The following is a 21,213-nucleotide window of genomic DNA, read 5'->3' as shown; positions in this document are numbered from 1 at the left end:
TAGTATTATAAAACAAAGGCTTTCTGGCTCTCTGTTCTGAAAGTTCCTTTGTCTTAATTCCCTCCCCGGAATATTAAAATACCAATGACGTGAGACAACTTATAATATATATATATGCATCACACACACGCACGTACACATGTTTGTGCGTGTTTCTTGCACGCTTTTATGTGATCATATGATGAGACTTCATGGTATCAACCCAAAAAAAAAATATGATGGTTTTGCAGAAGAAAATCATCAGTGATCATCATTTCTTCGAAACCCTGTGCTCCAAAAACTGCAATAAGCTTTTATTTGTGGGATTTTTGTCAGTGATCTTACCATATAATCATTAATTTTCTCGATGGCCTCTGCGTACAAAATTATCATAGGGATTCTCCAAATCTTGGTGTATATAGATATGTAAAAAGTTTTATGGGTTGCTGGAGAAAGTTGTATGTGTATATATATATAAATATGAGTTTAATTAATGAAGCATGCAACCTATGGAGCAATGCATAGGATTTCATCATGTGCTGCTTGTCATCTAGAAATAGGCTTTTAGTTGAATGATGAGGGTCCAATGTACAGCTTCTTCTTATTAACTAATTCCTTGGAACTCGAAAAATCTTGCTATTATATAATTAACATATCATATACTAATACTTCTACATGTATGTGAATTTTGGGTTGGGGGTGTTGAATATCACATTTATTTTGCATTACATTGTATTAAATCATGCATGATTTATCAAGTTTTTATAGTGGATATGATGCGCATTACAAATTGTGGTTTCAGTACTTATTAATGTTTGATTTGTGTTATTTTCTAAGTGTAGGGAACATGGCATAACTTTCTTAGATTATATAAGTGCTTAAAATTTGATTACCGTCGTTTCTTTGGTCTAAAGTTTCTTTTATGGATCATCTATCAGCGCAATATATATATATATAATCTTGTTTCTCTGCACACCAGTGTGCAGGGATTTTGTGTACACCCTGTGATGTTTGCGGGAACATCTGAGATGTTCTCGCGAACATCTGATTTTTTTTTTAGATGTTTGCGCGAACATCCCGCGGTGCACACAAAATCTCTGCACATTGGTGTGCAGTGGATCATGACTATATATATATATATATATATATATATATATATATATATATATATATATATATACACGAATACGGTGAAATTTTTGATTATTTTAGGTGTGTTGCAGTTGCCTTGAAGTATAGCTAGCTAGCCATGTAAACTTGGTTCTCCGGATCGGATAAGTTGATCAAGGTGTTTCTAATAGCTTTTGTCTTGTTTTTTGTTTAAAGAACCGAAGAAAGAAAGTGGCATGGTTAGCAGAGTTTTTATGAGTTTATATTATAAAGGGCCAGGATAATGAGTTAGAGGGATTTTATGCAAGGGGATATTAAAAGAGTATATATTAGGTGAGAAAACATATATTTAGATTTCAATTGTGATAAAGGTGGGAAATTAAGAAGCTGGGTCGGGAAAATTATATTTTTTATATGTAATTTGTATGTTTTTTTTTTTCATTTTTAGTTATGTTATTACTCAATCCATGGTCTTAGAGTATTAACTAGCAACTTTTTCTTTTCAATTTCAGTCATTTTCACTAAAATATTGACGTGGCATCGAACACGCAAACGATATATGTCGCCACGAGAAATATTTTAATAAATGACCTTGGTCAAACTATTTATTTGAAAAAAAAAAAGACTTTGTCCAAGTGCATTTGAAGTATTTTTTTAAATAGACTAAAGAATTTTCAAAAAAAAAAAAAAAACTTACCCAGTTCATTCTGCTAATTATCCCTTTTGCCACGTCAATAATATCCGATTACACGTCATCATTCTCATGAAAAATATTAAATCAAAAAAATGAAACTAAGTAGACTAAGACCGTAAATTAACCATTAACATAATAGAAAATGAAAACAAGCAAGTTAAATTACCAAATTGTAATTTTTCTCAAGTCGAGAATTTGTGATGATATTATTACATTACTAATCTCCTATGATAATTTGAGTTTATTATTATTATTATTATTATTATTATTATTATTATTATTATTATTATTATTATTATTATTATTATTATTATTATTATTTGTAAAGTGAATAAGATACAAAGAAGTTGCTAGAGTAAATCATCACCTAAAATCATTATGCAGCCGTTTGAACACGCTAATTATTATACTATCTTTATCAGCTTAGACTCAACATTATCGTTTTGTGTGCTCAACATATATATATAAGCCCAACTGCCCAAATTTATATTATCACTTACACTTCGATGTTTGGTGCATGGAGTATATAGATAATTACATGTATATATAGGTTGAGAAATGCAGTGCTTGAATATGTGATATATTGTGTGGAAGTACTGCTGCAAGTTGGAGATCCCAAAGGGTGGATCCAGTTAAGATATACATAGGAAGAATTGGTGAAAGAAGCTAATGCAGTATGATGTAACGTATTCATTGAACAAAACGTAAATTTTCAGAAACAAGTACACGTACAAATTCTATATTTTCTAAAGAAAAAAATAGCTAATTTATTCCTCTCTACGTTGCCGTGTTTTGGGTTTTTCGTCATATAATTTTTAAAAATTTTGATCTTGTGAAATTTTTTTTTCTTTCGACAATTTTTGGTTTTTAATCTTATTTCGTGTTTAAGTGTTTAGGTGACGAGGAACACAACAATAATCTCATGCCACAAGGAATATATATCTGATTCGGTGCTATATTCGACAGAGGGGCTGTAGATGAGATTTGTATGATTTATTTAAGGGAAAATTGCATATATCACCCCTGTGAAATCTCGAGTTTGCTAATAATTTCCTATGAAATTTTTTAAAGCTAATAACTCCATGTGATTTTAGATTTGTAGCATAAACATCCTTTTCAGTTAAAAATTGACAAAAATACCCTTGCTTAAATAAATAATTAAAATAATTTTGTTTATAATTCTATATTTAATTGAGTAAAATAATCAAATTTTATTTAAATAACTATGAAAATTATATATAATTATTTTATCATAATATTTGTCATACACGAAATATATTTTAATATTAAATTATCTTATGACATTAAGGGCATTTTAGTCATTTTTTTGCCAGAATGGGGTGTATGCTACAAATTTAGAATCATAAGGGGTTTTTAGCTCAAAAAAATTTCATAGGGGGTTATCAGCAAACACGCGATTTCACAGGGATGATATATGCAATTTACCCTTTATTTAATTGATGGTTTAGGATCCACAAACAAGATTCTGATAACAATTTCGAAATTATTGGTCACAAAAAGATAGATACATAAACTTAATTAAAACATGTATTGGGAATAGCAAAACCCCAAAAAACATGTTGATACGAAATATAGGGAGAATATTGTTTGCGTGAGGGAGACAAGCTATGGGTAGAGTGCTGCAGAGAGTAGTGCCTTGAGATCAGTTACACATATTATCGTATTAATTTTTTTTTATCAATATAGATTATGCTTTATTTTTTTATTCACGTTCTATGAGTTTCATTTTGTAGTTGATTCATTTTAAGAGGGGTGGATATTGGGAATCTTTTTTTCAAATTAGAATTAACCCCTTGGAATTTGGAAACCGAGAAACCTCATGGGTGGACAAGTAAAATTTGTTAGCAACTTTATAATTTGCATATTTCTTGGTTTTGGTATCACATTAATTGCTAATACGTACCTAATATGCAATAATATATTTATATTTTTTGGGGGGAAAATTGCAACTTTATTTGATATTTTAGTTTTTTATGTTGTCAAATTTATGTCTTTTCATATATTTATTTTGTTTTTTTTTCATTCTCTAATATGATGTTAATGCGGAGCCGACATGATAATCACATTAATAGTGTAATTTGAGATATCCATTGAAAAATTATTAAAATTTATCAAAGATTAAAAAAAATAAAGGATTATGATTCAATCTTGACAATATAAATTATTAAAAATTATAAACACAAAACAAAAATTTTAATTTTTGTTAGAGATGTAGAAATGCACCACTAGAATTTTAGGCATTTAATTACCGTATAAATCGTACCTTTGTTCAACTAAATAACTGACAAAATAGTAATGGTCAATATAACGGCGGATTATTTTACAGGTTTTTTTTTTGTTTCCGATGTTATGCCGTTACGTTGTCACAGATCCCATTTTAAATTTTGAGTTAGTTGCATATATATATATGGTATCTTCGTAAAATTAATTTTGAAATTGTTAAAAAAAATCATGAAACAATGACCTATTAAGTTCCAAAGATTTCAAATCTTGAGCGCATATTTTTATCTTTTCGAATTTTGAGTATGCACACTTATCCGTACATGTATTCAGGATATAATTATTCGAGATTTGAAAACAAAATGATTAACTTCAACAATCAGATGAAAAGAACTAAAACTTCAAATAAATTGAAAAATATAAGATTAGATCTCATTTTAACAAAATAGATGAGTAAAATTGCAAATAGAGAAACATATCGATAAGATGAAAATTGTAATTTTCTAAAAGTAGTATACATACTTTACACGTATTTCTATTGAAGGGAATAATCTACCCATGAAATACTTTTGTCAAATTTTAACATAAATACATACTGTAAAAAAAACAAATAAAGTTTTAATACATCTTTCTAGTTCCTGCCACGCCAACAATAAAGAGCTGGTGAGCTACATAATGGGCTTGGTCTTGGTCTTGGTCTTGGTTTTAGGCTTGGGCTTGGGGTCTACACTGTACAGTGTACACCATATATATATATATTTTTAGAAACTGTACACCATATTTATATTACAACTACAAGGGATAATAGTTAAAATAGTCTTGTAAGTTTGTTTGTTTTGTGATTTGATCCTATAAGTATTCAATTTTGGGTTTTGGTCCTGTAAGTTTAGTTATATTTTTGTTTTTAGTCCTTTTTTATTTAAGCAATGTTTTTATAACCGAACCAGTGATCAAACGGATCTAACTTAAAAAAAACGATCCAACCGGTTGGATTGTTTTAACCAGATGGTCAGATCGGAAAACCGTTTATATAATATAATATAATTAATAATATACTTTAAAATATAAAAACCTAAAAACTTTATATAAATAGAAAATTATATATATTTATCGTAGTTTAAAACTAAATAACTATATAAATATATTCAAAAAATTATAAACTCTAATATTAATAAATAATATTTTTAACGAAGAAAAAAATTTCAAATAATCATGTATACATAATAAAATATTAAATTAAGATTTTAAAATAAAAAAAAACTAATTTTTCAAAAAAAAAACCGAAAAACCAATTTTTCGGTTCTTGACCAGTTCTGTCGGTTCAATCGTTAGAACGGTTTTTGGGACTGTTTCGGATAAATCAATGATCGGTTCCGGGTCGAACCGATTGTTACAGTCCGATTTTAAAAACATAGCATTTAATTGTTGATGTCACAATAGACACATCATCATTTCTCGATGTCACTTAAGCATTTTTAAATGTCACGTCAGCATTTTTTGATGAGTAGAGCCGGCTCTAGGAGGTTTTATACGTATTTGTTTAAGCCAAACATAAAAATTCTTGTGAAACGGTCTCATGAGTAGAGTCGGCTCTAGGGGAGGCCATCTAGACGGCTGCCTAGGGCCTCCCCTTTGGTGGGGCCTCAAATTTTTTTTTAAAATATATTTATATATATAGTGTATATATATATATATATATATTTAATATTCTATTAAATCCTATATAGGTCACGTGCTTTTAATTATTTGTTTAAAAAATATTAAACATTGTCAATATTTGTGTTGTTGCTCCTCCCCTTTCTTTGCATACAAAAGAAAAAAATTCGGATTTGGATGATGTTGTAGTGGGTATGGATCCAATCTTTATTTAGAGTGTCAATTATCAAAATTTGAATCGTGAGAATGTAGTTGCATATCAAATTTTAATTGAGAATATAGTTATGAATGATGAGATTCAAGTAAACAATAGTCGTGAAATTGAAGAAAATAATAATAATGGAATGGGAGATGTAGATTATACTAGAAATTTGAATGAAAATTTAGATATGAGTGGTGAAGGATTATATGATTTGTTCGATTGAGAAATTCGGAGAATAATATGCCTCAAAGAAAAATAGATTTGTTAATAGAGAAATGCCCAAAATGAGTTATGAATATCGTGTATCCGGTTAATGACCAAGGTAGAAGCTTCAATGATAAAATTCGTATATTAAATTAGATGTTGGTAATTAATATGTTCATTTTATTATCAGTTCGTACGTAATATTTTATATATTTTACAAAAAAAAAAAATTATATTGACGTTAACTTAGCCTAGGGCCTCCAATTTTTCGGAGACGGCCTTGCCCACGAATAAATTTTGTAAAACAGATTTCTTAATTGGGTCACTCATGATAACGTATTACTTTTATATAAAGTATTAACTCTTTATTGTAAATATGGATGTATGTGATCACTAATAATGTATAAATACCAAAGTAAATGCACGTCGGCTCGGTACGGTAGTTAATGTTTTTGCTGCCAAAACGGCAATAGGTATAATAAACGGGTGATTATATAGAATATTAATTATTGGTTTTGTTATACTCTTTGAATGTATTGTATATTAATAGGGAAAATATATTTTTGTCCCGTAATTTGATATTTTTCTATTTTTGGTCAAATTAATGGTAAATTTGTACGTCTTTTTGGTATTGCAATTGACAATTTTTTTTTCATTTTTGGTTTTTTTTAATTAAAATTCATCATGTCTATCAAAAATTACTTCTGTAGTTGTAGTAAATGTCATAGATTCTTTAAGGTTGCGTTTGGATTGAAGTATTTCAAATCCATGGATTTTAATTATAATTTTAGTATTAACCATGAAACATAGAGAAATCTCAAATTCATCGCTTAATTATTTACACATTATGTAGATTGATTAAAAAGGATTCTAAATCACCAATTTATCGGATGAATTTAAAATCCATCATAACTACCATGAATTACCATATAAACATAAAAGAAGTTGATTTGATGTTTGTGGTGCTACTTCTCTAAACAAAAAAAATACATTTGAAATACTTCCATCCAAGCGGAGCCTTAAAGAAAATTATGTATCATGAATTTTCAGGATATTAATTATATGGCATTTGGGATTGGTTCATTTTTTAAGTTTATTGTCTACTCGGAAAATGGGTATCACAACTGAAAGGAATATTTTATTCCTTAAAATCATCCTATTTTGAAAAAGATTTTATTTATTATCTTTTGTCTTTCTTGGACATGAAGTTATTTATTTCTTTGATTAACTTGATTTGAAATATGATTAAGTTTATCAGATTATGGTATTATCGTATATCTATTGATTTAATTCCTTATTGTGTAGATTTATCTTGATCAAGATCTAGAGTCCTACGCCTACAAGGAAACATTCTAAAGAAGGATTCTTGGTCTTTTTATTGAAGATGCGTGCACAAGGAAAAGAGAGAGATAGACAGAGAGAGACCGTGAGATTTACAAAAAGAACTTGAAGTACACGAGAGAATTCTGAAGATCTTTGGAAAAGCTTGTATCGGTCGTGTGTTGCCTTGAAGCATTGAAGAACACTTGAAGATCAATAATCGAAAAGTGTGATGAACATGAGTTTTGGCAACAAAGATTTTCTTCTCCTTATTTCGTTTTCTTTATTCTATTCCACATAGAATTTTTAGGAAAATGTTTACTCTTTATTTCTCAATTGTTTTGAGAAATTGAATTTTTATAATAATCACTAGTTTTTAGGGTTGTAAAACTCTTTGAAAAATTTTCTAGTGAAGTTTTGCCCTGAGGCGCTGCAAGAGTATTTTATACTCTTGCTTAATTTATTTGAGTCTATTTATTTGGTTGCTTATTTTTTATACACGCTTAAAATTATTTTTCGCTGCAAATTACTCAATGTGTTATAGTAGGTGTTGTCAACACCTTGTGACAATACTTCAATCTGTTTATGTGCAACCATTATTTTCTTACAAGTGGCATCAGATCCATCTTCTTGATACACTAAGAACTGATCTTGGTTTGCTTATTTTATTACGAGAAAAAGATGGACTCATCGTCTGTTGCGAACTCGTTCTTGAAACCTCCAGTTCTTGATGGCACGAATTATGCACTATGAAAGAATAGGATGCGATATACTATTAAGGCTATGGATGTTCGTGCTTGGCAAAGTATTCTGACTGGTTGGACTCCTCCAATGACGCAAGATGAAGATGGAGACTATATCATCAAGAAATAAGAAACTTGGACTACCGAGGAAACACAAAGTTCAAGCTACAATACTAAAGCACTCAATGCAATTTTTGCAACTGTAGATATGAGGATGTATGGGATCATATCTGACTGTACTATTGCTAAGGATGCATGTGATGCTCTTCAAGAACACTATGAAGGAACTGATAGCGTGAGAAGAACAAGATTGAGACTGTTTAAACACAAGATTTGAAAATATCAGGATGGATGAAAATGAGACTATTGCTGATTATGATAAAAAAAAACTTAGGGAGATAGCTACAGAGGCGCATGCTCTTGAAGGACCTATTGCTAGTGAAGCCATGGTGAACAAGGTTCTTCGTTCCTTGCCTAAAAGATTCAATGGGAAGATTTGGGCGCTTGAAAAAGTAAAAGACACTTCAAAGATGAAGATGACTGAACTGATAAGCATTATTCAAGTTTTCGAGATGAACAATAAAGGGCAAGAGAAGGATAAAGGAAAGTCAATAGCTCTTCAAGCTTCAAAGCCTTCATATGAGGAATATATTCAATTCCATCAAGAAGTTCATCAATCTGATTTAGAAGATGATTCGATCTCTCTCATGACTAGGAAATTCAATGATTATTTGAAGAGGATGAAAGAGTCAAGAAAGACGGATCAAAAACTCAAGACTCCAATGTTCTCCAACAAGCCCCTAATGATTACTGGACCAGAACAGTCACCAAGGAAGCCTACTGATACTCCTAAGCCTCGAATTACGTCGGAAGAGAAAAAGAAGGTTGTTCCAAAGAAGTTGGACACTGTTCAATGTCATGCATGTCAAGAATTTGAACATTATGCAAACGAGTGTGCCAACACGCTTAGGAAAGGGATGAACACGTATTTAAGTGATGAGGAGTCAGAAGAAGAATAACATGAATATGAAGAGAGTCACACTGCCTTATCTGTCTTATTGGATAGCAAGAAGAAATTTCAAGTAAATCCTTTAGGTGTTGCCGCAGGAGTTGCCACACCTGGCGGCAAAATCTCCCAAAGATCAGTTTGTTTGAATTCCTCCATTACTGATAATATGTGTGATAATGATACAGGTGAAGAGACAATGTCCATAGAAGAAGCTCGGATGATGTTTGAAGAATTACATACTGATTGGATCGAAAGGAATAAAGTGAATACTATCCTTTCAAAGGAAAATTCTGATTTAAAGGCTGATGTGTCAAGGCTGAAAGTCATGCTGAGTAAGAAAGACATCGAGTTAAGCCAAATGAAGGAAGAACTCGGAAAGGCAAAATCTACATTGGCTAAGTTCAACTCAAGCACCTCCAAGCTTGATTCTCTACTCATGATGGAAAAAGATGGTACGACTGGTTTAGGTTTTGAAAACAGCATATTTGAGATTGGAGAAAGTTCGAAAGGGCCTGTGTTTGTCAAAAAAAGTAGCAGTACAGAAAGCTCAAGCAAAAAGGTCTTACCAGTTAATCCTCCAAAATCGAAGCCACAACCTACTGCCCCTTCAAAGCCTAGAAGGAAACGTAAGTACATTTGTCACTACTGTCATAGACCTGGTCACATTAAACCATACTGTTTTAAGCTGCAGGAAGACTACAGGTATAGATCTCCATCTAAGGTGTTACCTAAGGTGTTGGCAACACCTTCCCACAACATCCCTAGAAACAGATCTTATGTAAGAAAGATTTGGGTACCAAAAGCTGATATTCAATGTCATATGATTTATACTGCTTTGAGAACTAACATTTCAGATGCATGGTACTTTGATAGCGGTAGCTCTCGTCACATGACAGGTTCCAAGAAGTTTCTCTTTGATTATGTTGAACAGAAAAGTGGAAAAGTAAGCTATGGAGGAGGTTCAAAGGGAAACATTGTCGGAAAAGGGACTCTGAATGTTGCTGGTCTACCTAAGCTTCGCAATGTGCTTCATGTTGAAGGATTAACCACGAATCTAATAAGCATAAGCCAACTTTGTGATGATAATTTGCATGTGCAATTTGATAAGAAATTATGCAAAGTTTTTGATGAATCAAATCTCTGTGTCATGACAGGTACTAGGTCATCCGACAACTGCTATCAACTCGGAGAAGAGATGGCTTGTAGACACATCAAAGTTAATGAGTTTGATTTGTGGCATCAAAAATTGGGTCATGCAAATTTCAAGACATTAAAGAACTTGAGTAAATTAGATTCTGTGAGAGGTATGCCTAACTTAAAATCTGGTATTCCATTTGTGTGTGAAGCATGTCAGAAAGGGAAGCAGACTAGGGTGTCACACGAGGTGTTGCCAACATCTGTGACAACACGCTGCCTTGAACTTTTACATATGGACTTGATGGGTCCAATGGATGCTGAAAGTTTCGGTGGTAAGAAATACTCTTTTGTTTGTGTGGATGATTTTTTACGATATACTTGGGTAAACTTTTTGAGAGAAAAATCGGACACATATGATGCATTCAAGAAGCTGCTCACTAAGATTTCGAACCTATACAATCTAAAGGTAATCAGAATTCGTACTGATCATGGTAAGGAGTTCGAAAACTCTTCTTTTGCTAGCTTGTGTGATAAGAAAGATATTTCTCATGAATTTTCTGCCCCTAAAACTCCACAACAAAATGGGATTGCCGAAAGAAAAAATAGGACTTTGCAAGAAATGGCAAGAGTGATTCTAAGTTCTAAAAATATTTCAAAACGTTTTTGGGCTGAAGCCTTGAATACTGCATGTCATATTTCAAATAGAGTCTATTTGAGGAATGGTAATACTATGACCTCCTATGAAATTCTCATGGAAAAGAGGCCAAACCTTAAATATTTTCATGTTTTTGGATGTGTATGTCACGTTTTGAATGATAGAGATCATCTTGCTAAATTTGATGCAAAGAGTGATAAGTGCATGTTCCTAGGATATTCATCAAATAGCCGAGCTTATAGGATGTTTAACTTGAGAACAAGGACTATTTTTGAGTCAATTAATGTTGTTTTTGATGATTCTGCAGATCTAAAGAAGAAAACAGCTGAGGATGATGTTGATGATCTGCTGGATAATTCTGGAAATATAGAAGTTGTCAAAGGAGTGTTGCCAACACCTCCGACAACACCTCCAACAGAAAATCCAGAATCAATAGTTGAAAAGACTACTGATGAGAATATTGATGAAAACAGTGAGGTAAATGAAACTGGAAAGAATGTTCCAAGCAGAATTCAGAAGAATCACCCAACCTCACAGGTTATTGGAGATGTGCATGGAGACTTGCAAACTCGAAGGAAAGAGAAAGTGGATTATCGAAAGATGGCAGGTTTGTTATGCATGAGTTTTACGTATTCTCAGGTACGTTTTTCCTGCTTTGTGTCAAACATTGAACCCAAAAAGGTTGAAGAAGCATTAAAAGATGAATTTTGGGTCAATGCTATGCACGAAGAGTTAGAACAATTTGTGAGGAATGATGTTTGGTACCTGGTACCGTGTCCTGCTCATGAAAATGTCATAGGAACTAAATGGATTTTCAAAAATAAAACTGATGAGTCGGGAAACATCATTAGAAATAAAACTAGGTTGGTAGCTCAAGGGTATACACAGGTTGAAGGGGTGGATTTTGATGAAACCTTTGCTCCTGTAGCCCGCATTGAGTCTGTCCGACTTTTGCTTGCTGTTTCATGTTACATGGGAATGAAACTTTTTCAAATGGATGTAAAAAATATCTTTTTAAATGGGATCCTAAATGAAGAAGTTTATGTGAAACAACCTAAGGGTTTTGAGGATCCTAATCATCTTGACTATGTATATAAGTTGAAAAAGGCATTTTATGGATTGAAGCAAGCACCACGTGCATGGTATGGGAGACTTACTGAGTACTTGCTCAATATTGGTTTTAAAAGAGGTGAAGTTGATAAGACCTTGTTTGTGCAAAAGTCTCAAGGTAATATCTTAATTTTCCAAATTTATGTGGATGATATAATATTTTGTGCTTCAAATGATAAACTAGTTGATAATTTTGTGAAGTGCATGTCTTCTACATTTGAGATGAGCATGGGTGGAGAGTTAACTTACTTCTTGGGCTTGCAAGTAAAACAAATGCATGATGGTATATTTCTGTGTCAAAGCAAGTATGCTAAAAATCTCGTGAAAAAGTTTCTGAATGATAACACTAAGCACATGCGCACACCTATGGGGTCTAATGAAAAGCTATCTAAGGAGGATGTTGCCGAAGGTGTTGACAACACCCTCTATAGAAGCATGATTGGTAGTCTTTTGTATTTGAGTGCTACTAGACCAGATATCATGTATAGTGTTTATTTGTGTGCTAGATACCAGTCTAACCCAAAAATCACTCACCTAAAGGCCGTAAAACGTATACTGAAGTATGTGGCTGGAACTTTGAATTTGGGTTTGTGGTACACTAAAGAAACCAATTCGAATTTGGTAGGGTTTAGTGATGCTGATTGGGCTGGGGATTTAGATGAGAGGAAGAGTACTTCGGGAGGATGTTTCTATTTGGGGAATAACTTAGTGTCATGGTACAGTAAGAAACAAAACTGTGTTTCACTCTCTACTGCCGAGTCTGAGTATGTTGCTGTTGGTAGTTGTTGCTCTCAACTCCTATGGATGAATCAAATGTTCAATGATTATGGAATTAAGAGTGATACTCCTATTGTGTACTGTGATAATTCTAGTGCCATTGATATATCCAAAAATCTAATACAACACTCTCGAACCAAACACATTGACATTAGACATCACTTGATTCGAGATTTGGTCAAGAAAAGCATAATCTTAATTGAGTTTGTTGGAACTAATAACCAATTAGCTGATATATTCACAAAAGCTTTGGATTTCGAGAGATTTTCCAGTCTAAGGAATTCTCTCAGTATGTGTGCATTATAGACAGAACTTAGATGTTGTAAGGAGTGTTGCCAACACCCTGTGACAACACCTTTTCATGCATGAGCACTCTTAGGATCTTAGGCATTTTTGCATACATGCATTCATTCTGTTTAGTGATGTGTTGGATACTTTGTAACCATTGACTGGTTTTCACTCAGGATTATGTGCAAAATATTTTACAGCTTAATATGGACAAATTGAAGAAGAGTTCTGACTAAATCACGAAGTAGTGGAGGGATGTTCATGTATTCCATGATCCCGTCCCAAGTGAAAAGTGATTTCGCAAATTCAGAAACTCAAAATAACAAAAAAAAAAAAAAAAAATCACCATAATCAATTCAATCATCAAATTTGATTGAAAATCAGAAGCAAATGGAAAAAGCTACCTAAAGGAGTCCATTGAAGATCGTTCCTTTAGTGTGCAGGCTAAAGTTAAGTTTTTTGAATCCTGAAGTATTGCTGGAAGATGTTGCCAACATCGTGAATAACACCTCGCTTGTCAACATATTATTTGTGCACATAATTGCATTTTAAGTTTATGTCGCATTCTGTTTTAGACATAATTAGGACATGCATATTTTGATTTGTGAATATCTTTGGCCAAAAGTTTATGAATTCCGATCGAACAAAATTTGTGATTTTTGCCCTATCCTCTGAATTTTTGAATTTGAATGTGATTAGATTTTGTTTCAGTGGTGTTAAATTTTGATGAAGAGTTAAAGTTGGAAATATTTGGTGAAATATTTGGGCCAAAATTATCGGAGGAAACCAAAGGGATTTATTGCCTAATTAAATCAGATTTGTTACCGTTCCTTTTTTTGTTACCGTTAGGAACTTTGTTACCGTTGGGGCCTACTCAGATTCCGATTAAGAATAGGAAAGATTTTGTGCCTTTTATATTTATGTTCTTATCTGTTTTTGGAAATAAGTTATCTCCTTGTTTTGTCTTGTACCTCAATATTCTGACTCTCTGATTCTTGTGTCCTAGTTGTCATTCTTTGCCTTTCGTTCTCATGTATTCAAATGACAGGAAAAAGTTTTGATTCACACGATATCCGTTCTGAGATGGGATACACTGAAGATGCTGCAGAAGGTGTCACAACACCTACATCACCACACCCCGTGGTTGAACAAGCAATTGTCCCTGTTGCCGAAGAACCAGTGCCTTTGGACTCCATCGCTCCAGGAGAGCCAGACAATGAAATCGATGTAGAAATTTTGCCTGATATGTCTGTGCTGAATAAGTTGTTTCCTACGAAACCCTTAACCCGTAGATCGAAGAGACAAGCAGGCTACAATCCTGATTACACGGCATCGAAGCGTTTTCGTGGGAAGGGTCAACCATCAAGACCTTCTTTGGTTGACACCGAATTTTCATCTGGTGATGCGAGCTCTGATGAAGATTTTAAGTTGGTACATCGAAAGAGGGGAAAAACAAGTGCAATGGAACCCTCTGTTCCAACCATTCCCGTTCCATTTGAATCTGAAGAAAAATCAAAGGGGAGTTCATCATCTAATAGTGACTCTTCAGAGTCAGAATCCCCTGTTGCTGCTGAAGATGCATCCGCATCTGCTGCTAATTTTGAGAAGACATCTACTGCTCATCCTGCTCCGTCCGATGATGAAAAAATTTCTATAGCCCAGTTTATGGCTAAAATGAAGAAGTCAAAAGGCAAGAAACCTATATCCACTACTACTGCTCCTGTTCCAGAATCCGAGGATGATCCTGATGAAGAGATGCTTCAGGAATATGCTGACAATCGCCCTCAACCTTCTGATAGTTCCAGCTCTGATTCGAGTGAAGATTCAGATGCTGAGAATGAGTTGGAAGAAGAGTCAGGTTCTGATGACTCTGAAGAAGAAAAGTAAGGTGCTGAGGAAAGTGTTGCCGATACCCTGGACAACACCTTAGGAGAAGAGTATCGGGTAAATTCGTCCTATTCATCTGCTTTTTATTCCAAGGAAATTGCTGATCGCTGGGAGAATTATGCTGATAGAGAGTTTCTGGAAGAGCATAACATTGATATGGAGAGCTATGGAGCTCAAAATATGGTGAAATGTTTTGAGGTAAGGAACCTTCTGTCTACTGTTACTACTGCTGGTTCGTATTGCAGAGAGATTGTGCGTGAGTTTTACTGCAATCTCACTGAAGCTGTGAGGGATCCAAGATACATGAAGTATGGGAAAGTCTATGTGCGAGGGCAGATCTTCTCTTTCAGCCCTGCCATTATAAATGGATTCCTTCAGACTCCTGCCTCTGATGATGCTGCTCTACTAACCATGAATGAGATGATATCTGTCATCACTGGGGGGCATGTCACTGCGTACCCAGCACATCCTAAGAAATTGTCAGCAGCCAAGCTTACGTCTTTTTACTCTGTTCTTCATAAAACTGCCGTGAAGACCTGGACTCCATCTGGAAATTCCAGTGTGGTTACCAAGCATCAAGCCCCTGTCTTGTATGCTATTGGTACTGAAATTGCTTTCAATTATGGCCGACTCGTGTTTGACACAGTCATGGCATTTGCAGACGGCGCTCAACCTACTTTGAAGTTGCCTTATCCATCACTCATTTACTCTATGTTGCTGTCTCAAGAAATTGAGAAGGATGATGATGAAGTACTTATTGAGCCTGGGGAGTTGCTAAGGATTGCACTGGCATTGCTCAAAGGAAATAGGAAGATAGACCTTCCTTGGTCTGAGACTGCTGATTATGCAGGTGTCATGGCAGGTGCTGCCAACACCTCCTCTGCTGCTGCTATTTTTGTACCCCCTTCTGCTGCTCAAGCTGTTGATTCGACGTTCATTCAAGCTCAATTGGAGCATTCTGAGCAGAAGATTGCACAAGCAAAGGCTGACCTTGCCTACTACGAAGGGTTAAAGGCTCACTATGAGTCTCTTTTAAGTAGAGCTGGCCCTTCTGAACAAAAAGGGGGAGAAGGAAGTGAATCGTAGTTTTTGGTTTTACTAGTTTAATTATTTTTATTGTAGGTTAAAAGTTTTGTTGCTTTTGCTCTAATTTGCTCTGACCCTAATCAAAACTGTTTTGGTGTTTGCTCTGTTGTTTCGTATGATTATTTCTCCTTGCACTTATGTTTTCTGATTTGAGGTTTCATAGCTATATGTTGCCAACATCTTATGACAACACCTCTGCTTATACTTAGGGGGAGAATCTATTCAGGGGGAGTTTTGATTAAGGGAGAGTTTCGTTGTATTTTGTCCAGAAAGGCAAAAAAGGGGAGATTGAAAGGAATATTTTATTCCTTAAAATCATCCTATTTTGAAAAAAATTTATTTATTATATTTTGCCTTTCTTGGACATGAAGTTATTTATTTCTTTGATTAACTTGATTTGAAATATGATTAAGTTTATCAGATTATGGTATTATCGTATATCTATTGATTTAATTCTTTATTGTGTAGATTTATCTTGATCAAGATCTAGAGTCCTACGCCTACAAAAAAATATTCTAAAGAAGGATTCTTGGTCTTTTTATTGAAGATGCGTGCACAAGGAAAAGAGAGAGATAGACAGAGAGAGACCGTGAGATTTACAAAAAGAACTTGAAGTACACGAGAGAATTCTGAAGATCTTTGGAAAAGCTTGTATCGGTCGTGTGTTTCCTTGAAGCATTGAAGAACACTTGAAGATCAATAATCGAAAAGTGTGATGAACACGAGTTTTGGCAATAAAGATTTTCTTCTCCTTATTTCGTTTTCTTTATTCTATTCCACATAGAATTTTTAGGAGAATGTTTACTCTTTATTTTTCAATTATTTTGAGAAATTGAATTTTTACAATAATCACTAGTTTTTAGGGTTGTAAAACTCTTTGAAAAATTTTCTAGTGAAGTTTTGCCCTGAGGCGCTGCAAGAGTATTTTATACTCTTGCTTAATTTATTTGAGTCTATTCATTTGGTTGCTTATTTTTTATACACGCTTAAAATTATTTTCCGCTGCAAATTACTCAAGATGTTATAGTAGGTGTTGTCAACACCTTGTGACAACACCTCAATCTGTTTATGTGCAACCATTATTTTCTTACAACAACACATGCAATTTTCTTTCCAAAAATCCATGCTGTATCACAACACATGCAATTTTCTTTCCAAAAATCCATGCTAGTATCCGTGTTGGTCACATGAACAATTTCCCAACATGCTGGACTCAGATAAAAAAAAATGACTAGAAATGAAAACAAAATCTAAGTTAATTATAAGACTAAATTAAAATGCAAATTCACCGTTAATGCAAATTCACCGTTAACCTGAACAAAAATAGAAAAATGTAAATTACTTTACCAAAGTTACAATTTTATTTTACAAATATCTTGAATAATATATATTCTTTAATATTTAATTTATATTCTATAGAACTTATTTATAAAAAAATGTGTACTTTATTGTTTGAGGGATCCCCTTTTTAATTTCGTTTGAAACCTAAAAATTATCAGGTACGAGAACGACGTAATTTCCAATATTTTTGTATAATATTATGACCACTTCCGTAGTAATAAGATTCAATATTTGTGAACATATTTAGGTGGAAAATGAGAGTACATAAATTGTGGTTTCCTCTTTTGCCATAGGCACAAGAAAGAAATAAAATAAATAGTGACGTGAAACGAAAGATGCCGTTGGACTTGGGTTTTGTGAGTAGAATGAGCTGGTGGTGTGGGTTTCTTATAAAAATGAATAATCACTTTCACAAGACCATAATTACTACAATTAATTATTATTTGTCTTTTATTATACAACAACTAGTTGTTGTAAAAGTATAAATAAAATATAACTATATAAAAAAAGTATAAATAAAATATACACAAGTTACCTGGTCAGGCTTGGTAAATTTCCAGGATTCATTGTTGGAAAAAGTACGTGGAAGAAGTCTCGATAATATATTACTGGTCAATTTGCTCTCATGAGTCATGATAAGCTTTTCCTTAATTAATTAGGAATACAAGTCACAATAGTTCGATGCTCACTATCAATATCTTTTTGAACAAATTTATCATTTAATTTTGTTTGCAGGTTATTGCGCAGTTTTATCCGGCCGTCAGGAATCATACCAATCCATAATTAGGTTTATTGGCATGAAAAATGCTAGATTATTAACTAAATTGATAGTTATTAACACATAAACGTGGAGTGAGAGAGGTTGTTAAAAATTGGGTAAGTTAGATTATACCTATACAGGCACTGCCTTGAGGTAGAATATCTAACTTTGGACATTTATCAATAAATGTGAGATCTATTATTTTTTAGTGGACCCCGTGTATATTGATAAATGAGGACCCTTAGATCTATAATGGGGGTAATACCTGTATAGGTTGGTTGAAATGAACCCAAAAGTTGGAATATGTGTGTGTGTCACTTTATATATACATGTATATAATGTATACGGCGTTGCTGCAAGGTACGTAATATCAATTTCACAAGAAATTAAAGTTGCGTTGTCACTTTATATATATACTGGTAAATGATATACACGCGTTGCGTGTATATAATAATGATCACAACATGATTTCATACGTAATGTTACTCAAAATATTTATATATTTCATACTGAAATGAACTGTATATGATTAAAAGAAAACAACTAATTAAAGGCAAGCAAACATGGAGGAAGTTAGCCAATATGTGAAAGAAATATGAAAATGAAGTTATGAGGGAAGTTATATTTACGTGGGGAGAAGTTAGCCAACATGTGAAAGAAATATGAAAAGATGGATAAAATGAGAAAGAAAAGTTGGTGTCCTCAAACAAACGATTTTTTTAACCATCTCAATTATCATAATATAGTATAGTATAACTGTATAAATATGTGTAGAATGTATATTGTATGTGTGTATATATATATATATATATATGTATGTATATATGTGTGAGTACATATATGCATTTACATTGAGAGAGGAGGAAAATAGAAGCCAACTGCTGAAGCACTCAAAATCAAAGGGGGGCCTGCAGTAATGAGTGTAGCATAAGTAAATAAAATATTATATGCACATTTGTATATTTAATTAGTCGCTAATTTGTTATACAAAACATTTTATAGAATTACTTACACTTCACCATATTGCCAATCAACATGTCTGTCTGTATAAAGGCGTGATGGGCAATATTAGCCAGCCAGAAATAAAGCATGGAATAATTGTACACATATATATATTGTCATCAAGAGTATGTGATATATCACATATATTGGTCATGCTGATGATTTTGGTGAAGCTGTGATAGTACTTAGGACTGGGAGGAATGGGTCATCAGTGTTGCAACAAGCAGAGAGTCAAGAGAGGGTTATGGTCTCCCGAAGAGGACGAGAAGCTCGTCGCGCATATCACTAAACACGGCCACGCTTGCTGGAGTTCCATTCCAAGATTAGCAGGTAATTGTACTGCCACCCATTCATTTTTCGTCTAGGGACTGTGTTGTCGAAGTTTCAGTTTTTGTCTGTTATCTTGTACGGATTTTGCAATTTGCAGTCTTTTTTTTTTAATTTGGAAACTGATGACGTGGTACCATCCATTGTTGTTGCGTTCTGCCTCGATCAGCATTCCCGAGGAAATGAAATAGGAGACTAGCTAAGACATGATTTTTGACAATAATATTGATTGATTAAACATATATAGACAACATGTGCAAATTATTCAGGGTTGCAAAGGTGTGGGAAGAGTTGCAGATTGAGGTGGATAAATTACCTGAGACCCGACCTCAAGAGAGGATCCTTCACAGAGCAAGAGGAGACAACAATCATAGATGTTCACAGGATCTTAGGCAACAGATGGGCTCAAATAGCCAAGCACTTGCCCGGCCGGACCGACAACGAAGTCAAGAATTTCTGGAATTCTTGCATCAAGAAAAAGCTTATTGCTCGAGGCTTCGATCCCAACACTCACAATCTCCTCTCTAATTCTACTACTGCTAACAGTAAATGCCAATATCCTCAACAACCTTACAACGATTATTCCGATCACAACGCGCGAAGCTCGTCTTCTAACTTCACAAATGGTACTGCTTCTAATGCAAGATTTACGATATCAAATCATGATCAGCAGCAGCACCCATCAAGCTGCACCCCGCTCATCTCGTGTGATGTCGGTACTACTACTACTACTACTGCTGCTGCTGATACTGCTGCTGCTGCTACTTCGAACTGTATGATGTACTACTCCTCATCAGCCCCGGCCTATGGAATCCTAAATATTGACCACAACATTAATACTGATGATTGGGATCATGATCATCATAGCGCCATTCACGTCGAGTTTCCATTTCATAAACAGGTAGCAGAACAAGATTATGATCCAATAAAATTGCAAGCGCAACAGCATAACTATATTTCTGATGAACCGCTCTCTGGAAATCTTGAGGATCATAGCTGCAGGAATATTTCGACGTTATTCGATTTTGAGTTCATTGATTCTTTGCCATTGCCTTCTCCCACACTATACAATGGTTGTAGTGTAAACTCTATGGATATGGAAGATGATCAGGTTGCTTGGGACTACATGCCTAGCTAGCTAAATTCATTCACAATACATACACAAATTCTTAACTATACCATCGATCGATGTACATATTAGCTAATGAGATACTACAATGGGATATCATTTCATTAACCAAAATATATCGGGTTCATGTTTGACCCCATAGGAAAAAAAAAACATTAATTGGTTCAATGATAACCATTAGATCTATCTATCCTGAGATTAATGACCTCGGGATAGCTTAAAACTTAGCAATAGATACTCCTACATACGTCATTTTATTTTCTCATGTTACTTGCCATTTGGCTTGTTCAGTGTGCATGTATATTTACAATTTAAAAAATTTGTGGATACTTGTGACTTGTGAGAGAGACTGGTTTTATTAGCTAGGAAGGTAATACGTTTAAGTACGTCTTTAAAGCAATAAATCTCTACCTACAAATATATATACATATTTTATTATTCTTATCATTTTTAAATTATTATTATTTTTATATTATTATTTGGAAAAAAATATAAAAAAATAATATTAACTTATTATTATTATTATTATTATTATTATTATTATTATTATTATTAT

The 21,213-nt window shown here is 33.5% G+C and overlaps 1 protein-coding gene across 1 annotated transcript; it reads left to right on the top strand.

Moving 5' to 3' along the window:
- The first annotated feature begins 19,390 nt into the window (after positions 1 to 19,390).
- LOC140860826 (uncharacterized) lies at positions 19,391 to 20,666 on the top strand. Its single transcript, XM_073263831.1, has 2 exons — positions 19,391 to 19,531; positions 19,798 to 20,666. The coding sequence occupies exons 1-2, from the start codon at positions 19,402 to 19,404 to the stop codon at positions 20,664 to 20,666; spliced, it is 999 nt and encodes a 332-aa protein (XP_073119932.1). The 5' UTR covers positions 19,391 to 19,401.
- Positions 20,667 to 21,213: the final 547 nt, after the last annotated feature.

This window comes from Henckelia pumila, chromosome 4, assembly GCF_033568475.1.
Source record: "Henckelia pumila isolate YLH828 chromosome 4, ASM3356847v2, whole genome shotgun sequence".
NCBI lineage: Eukaryota > Viridiplantae > Streptophyta > Magnoliopsida > Lamiales > Gesneriaceae > Henckelia > Henckelia pumila.
Note: the sequence above shows the minus strand (reverse complement) of the source record. Positions and strands in the feature narration are given on the sequence as shown.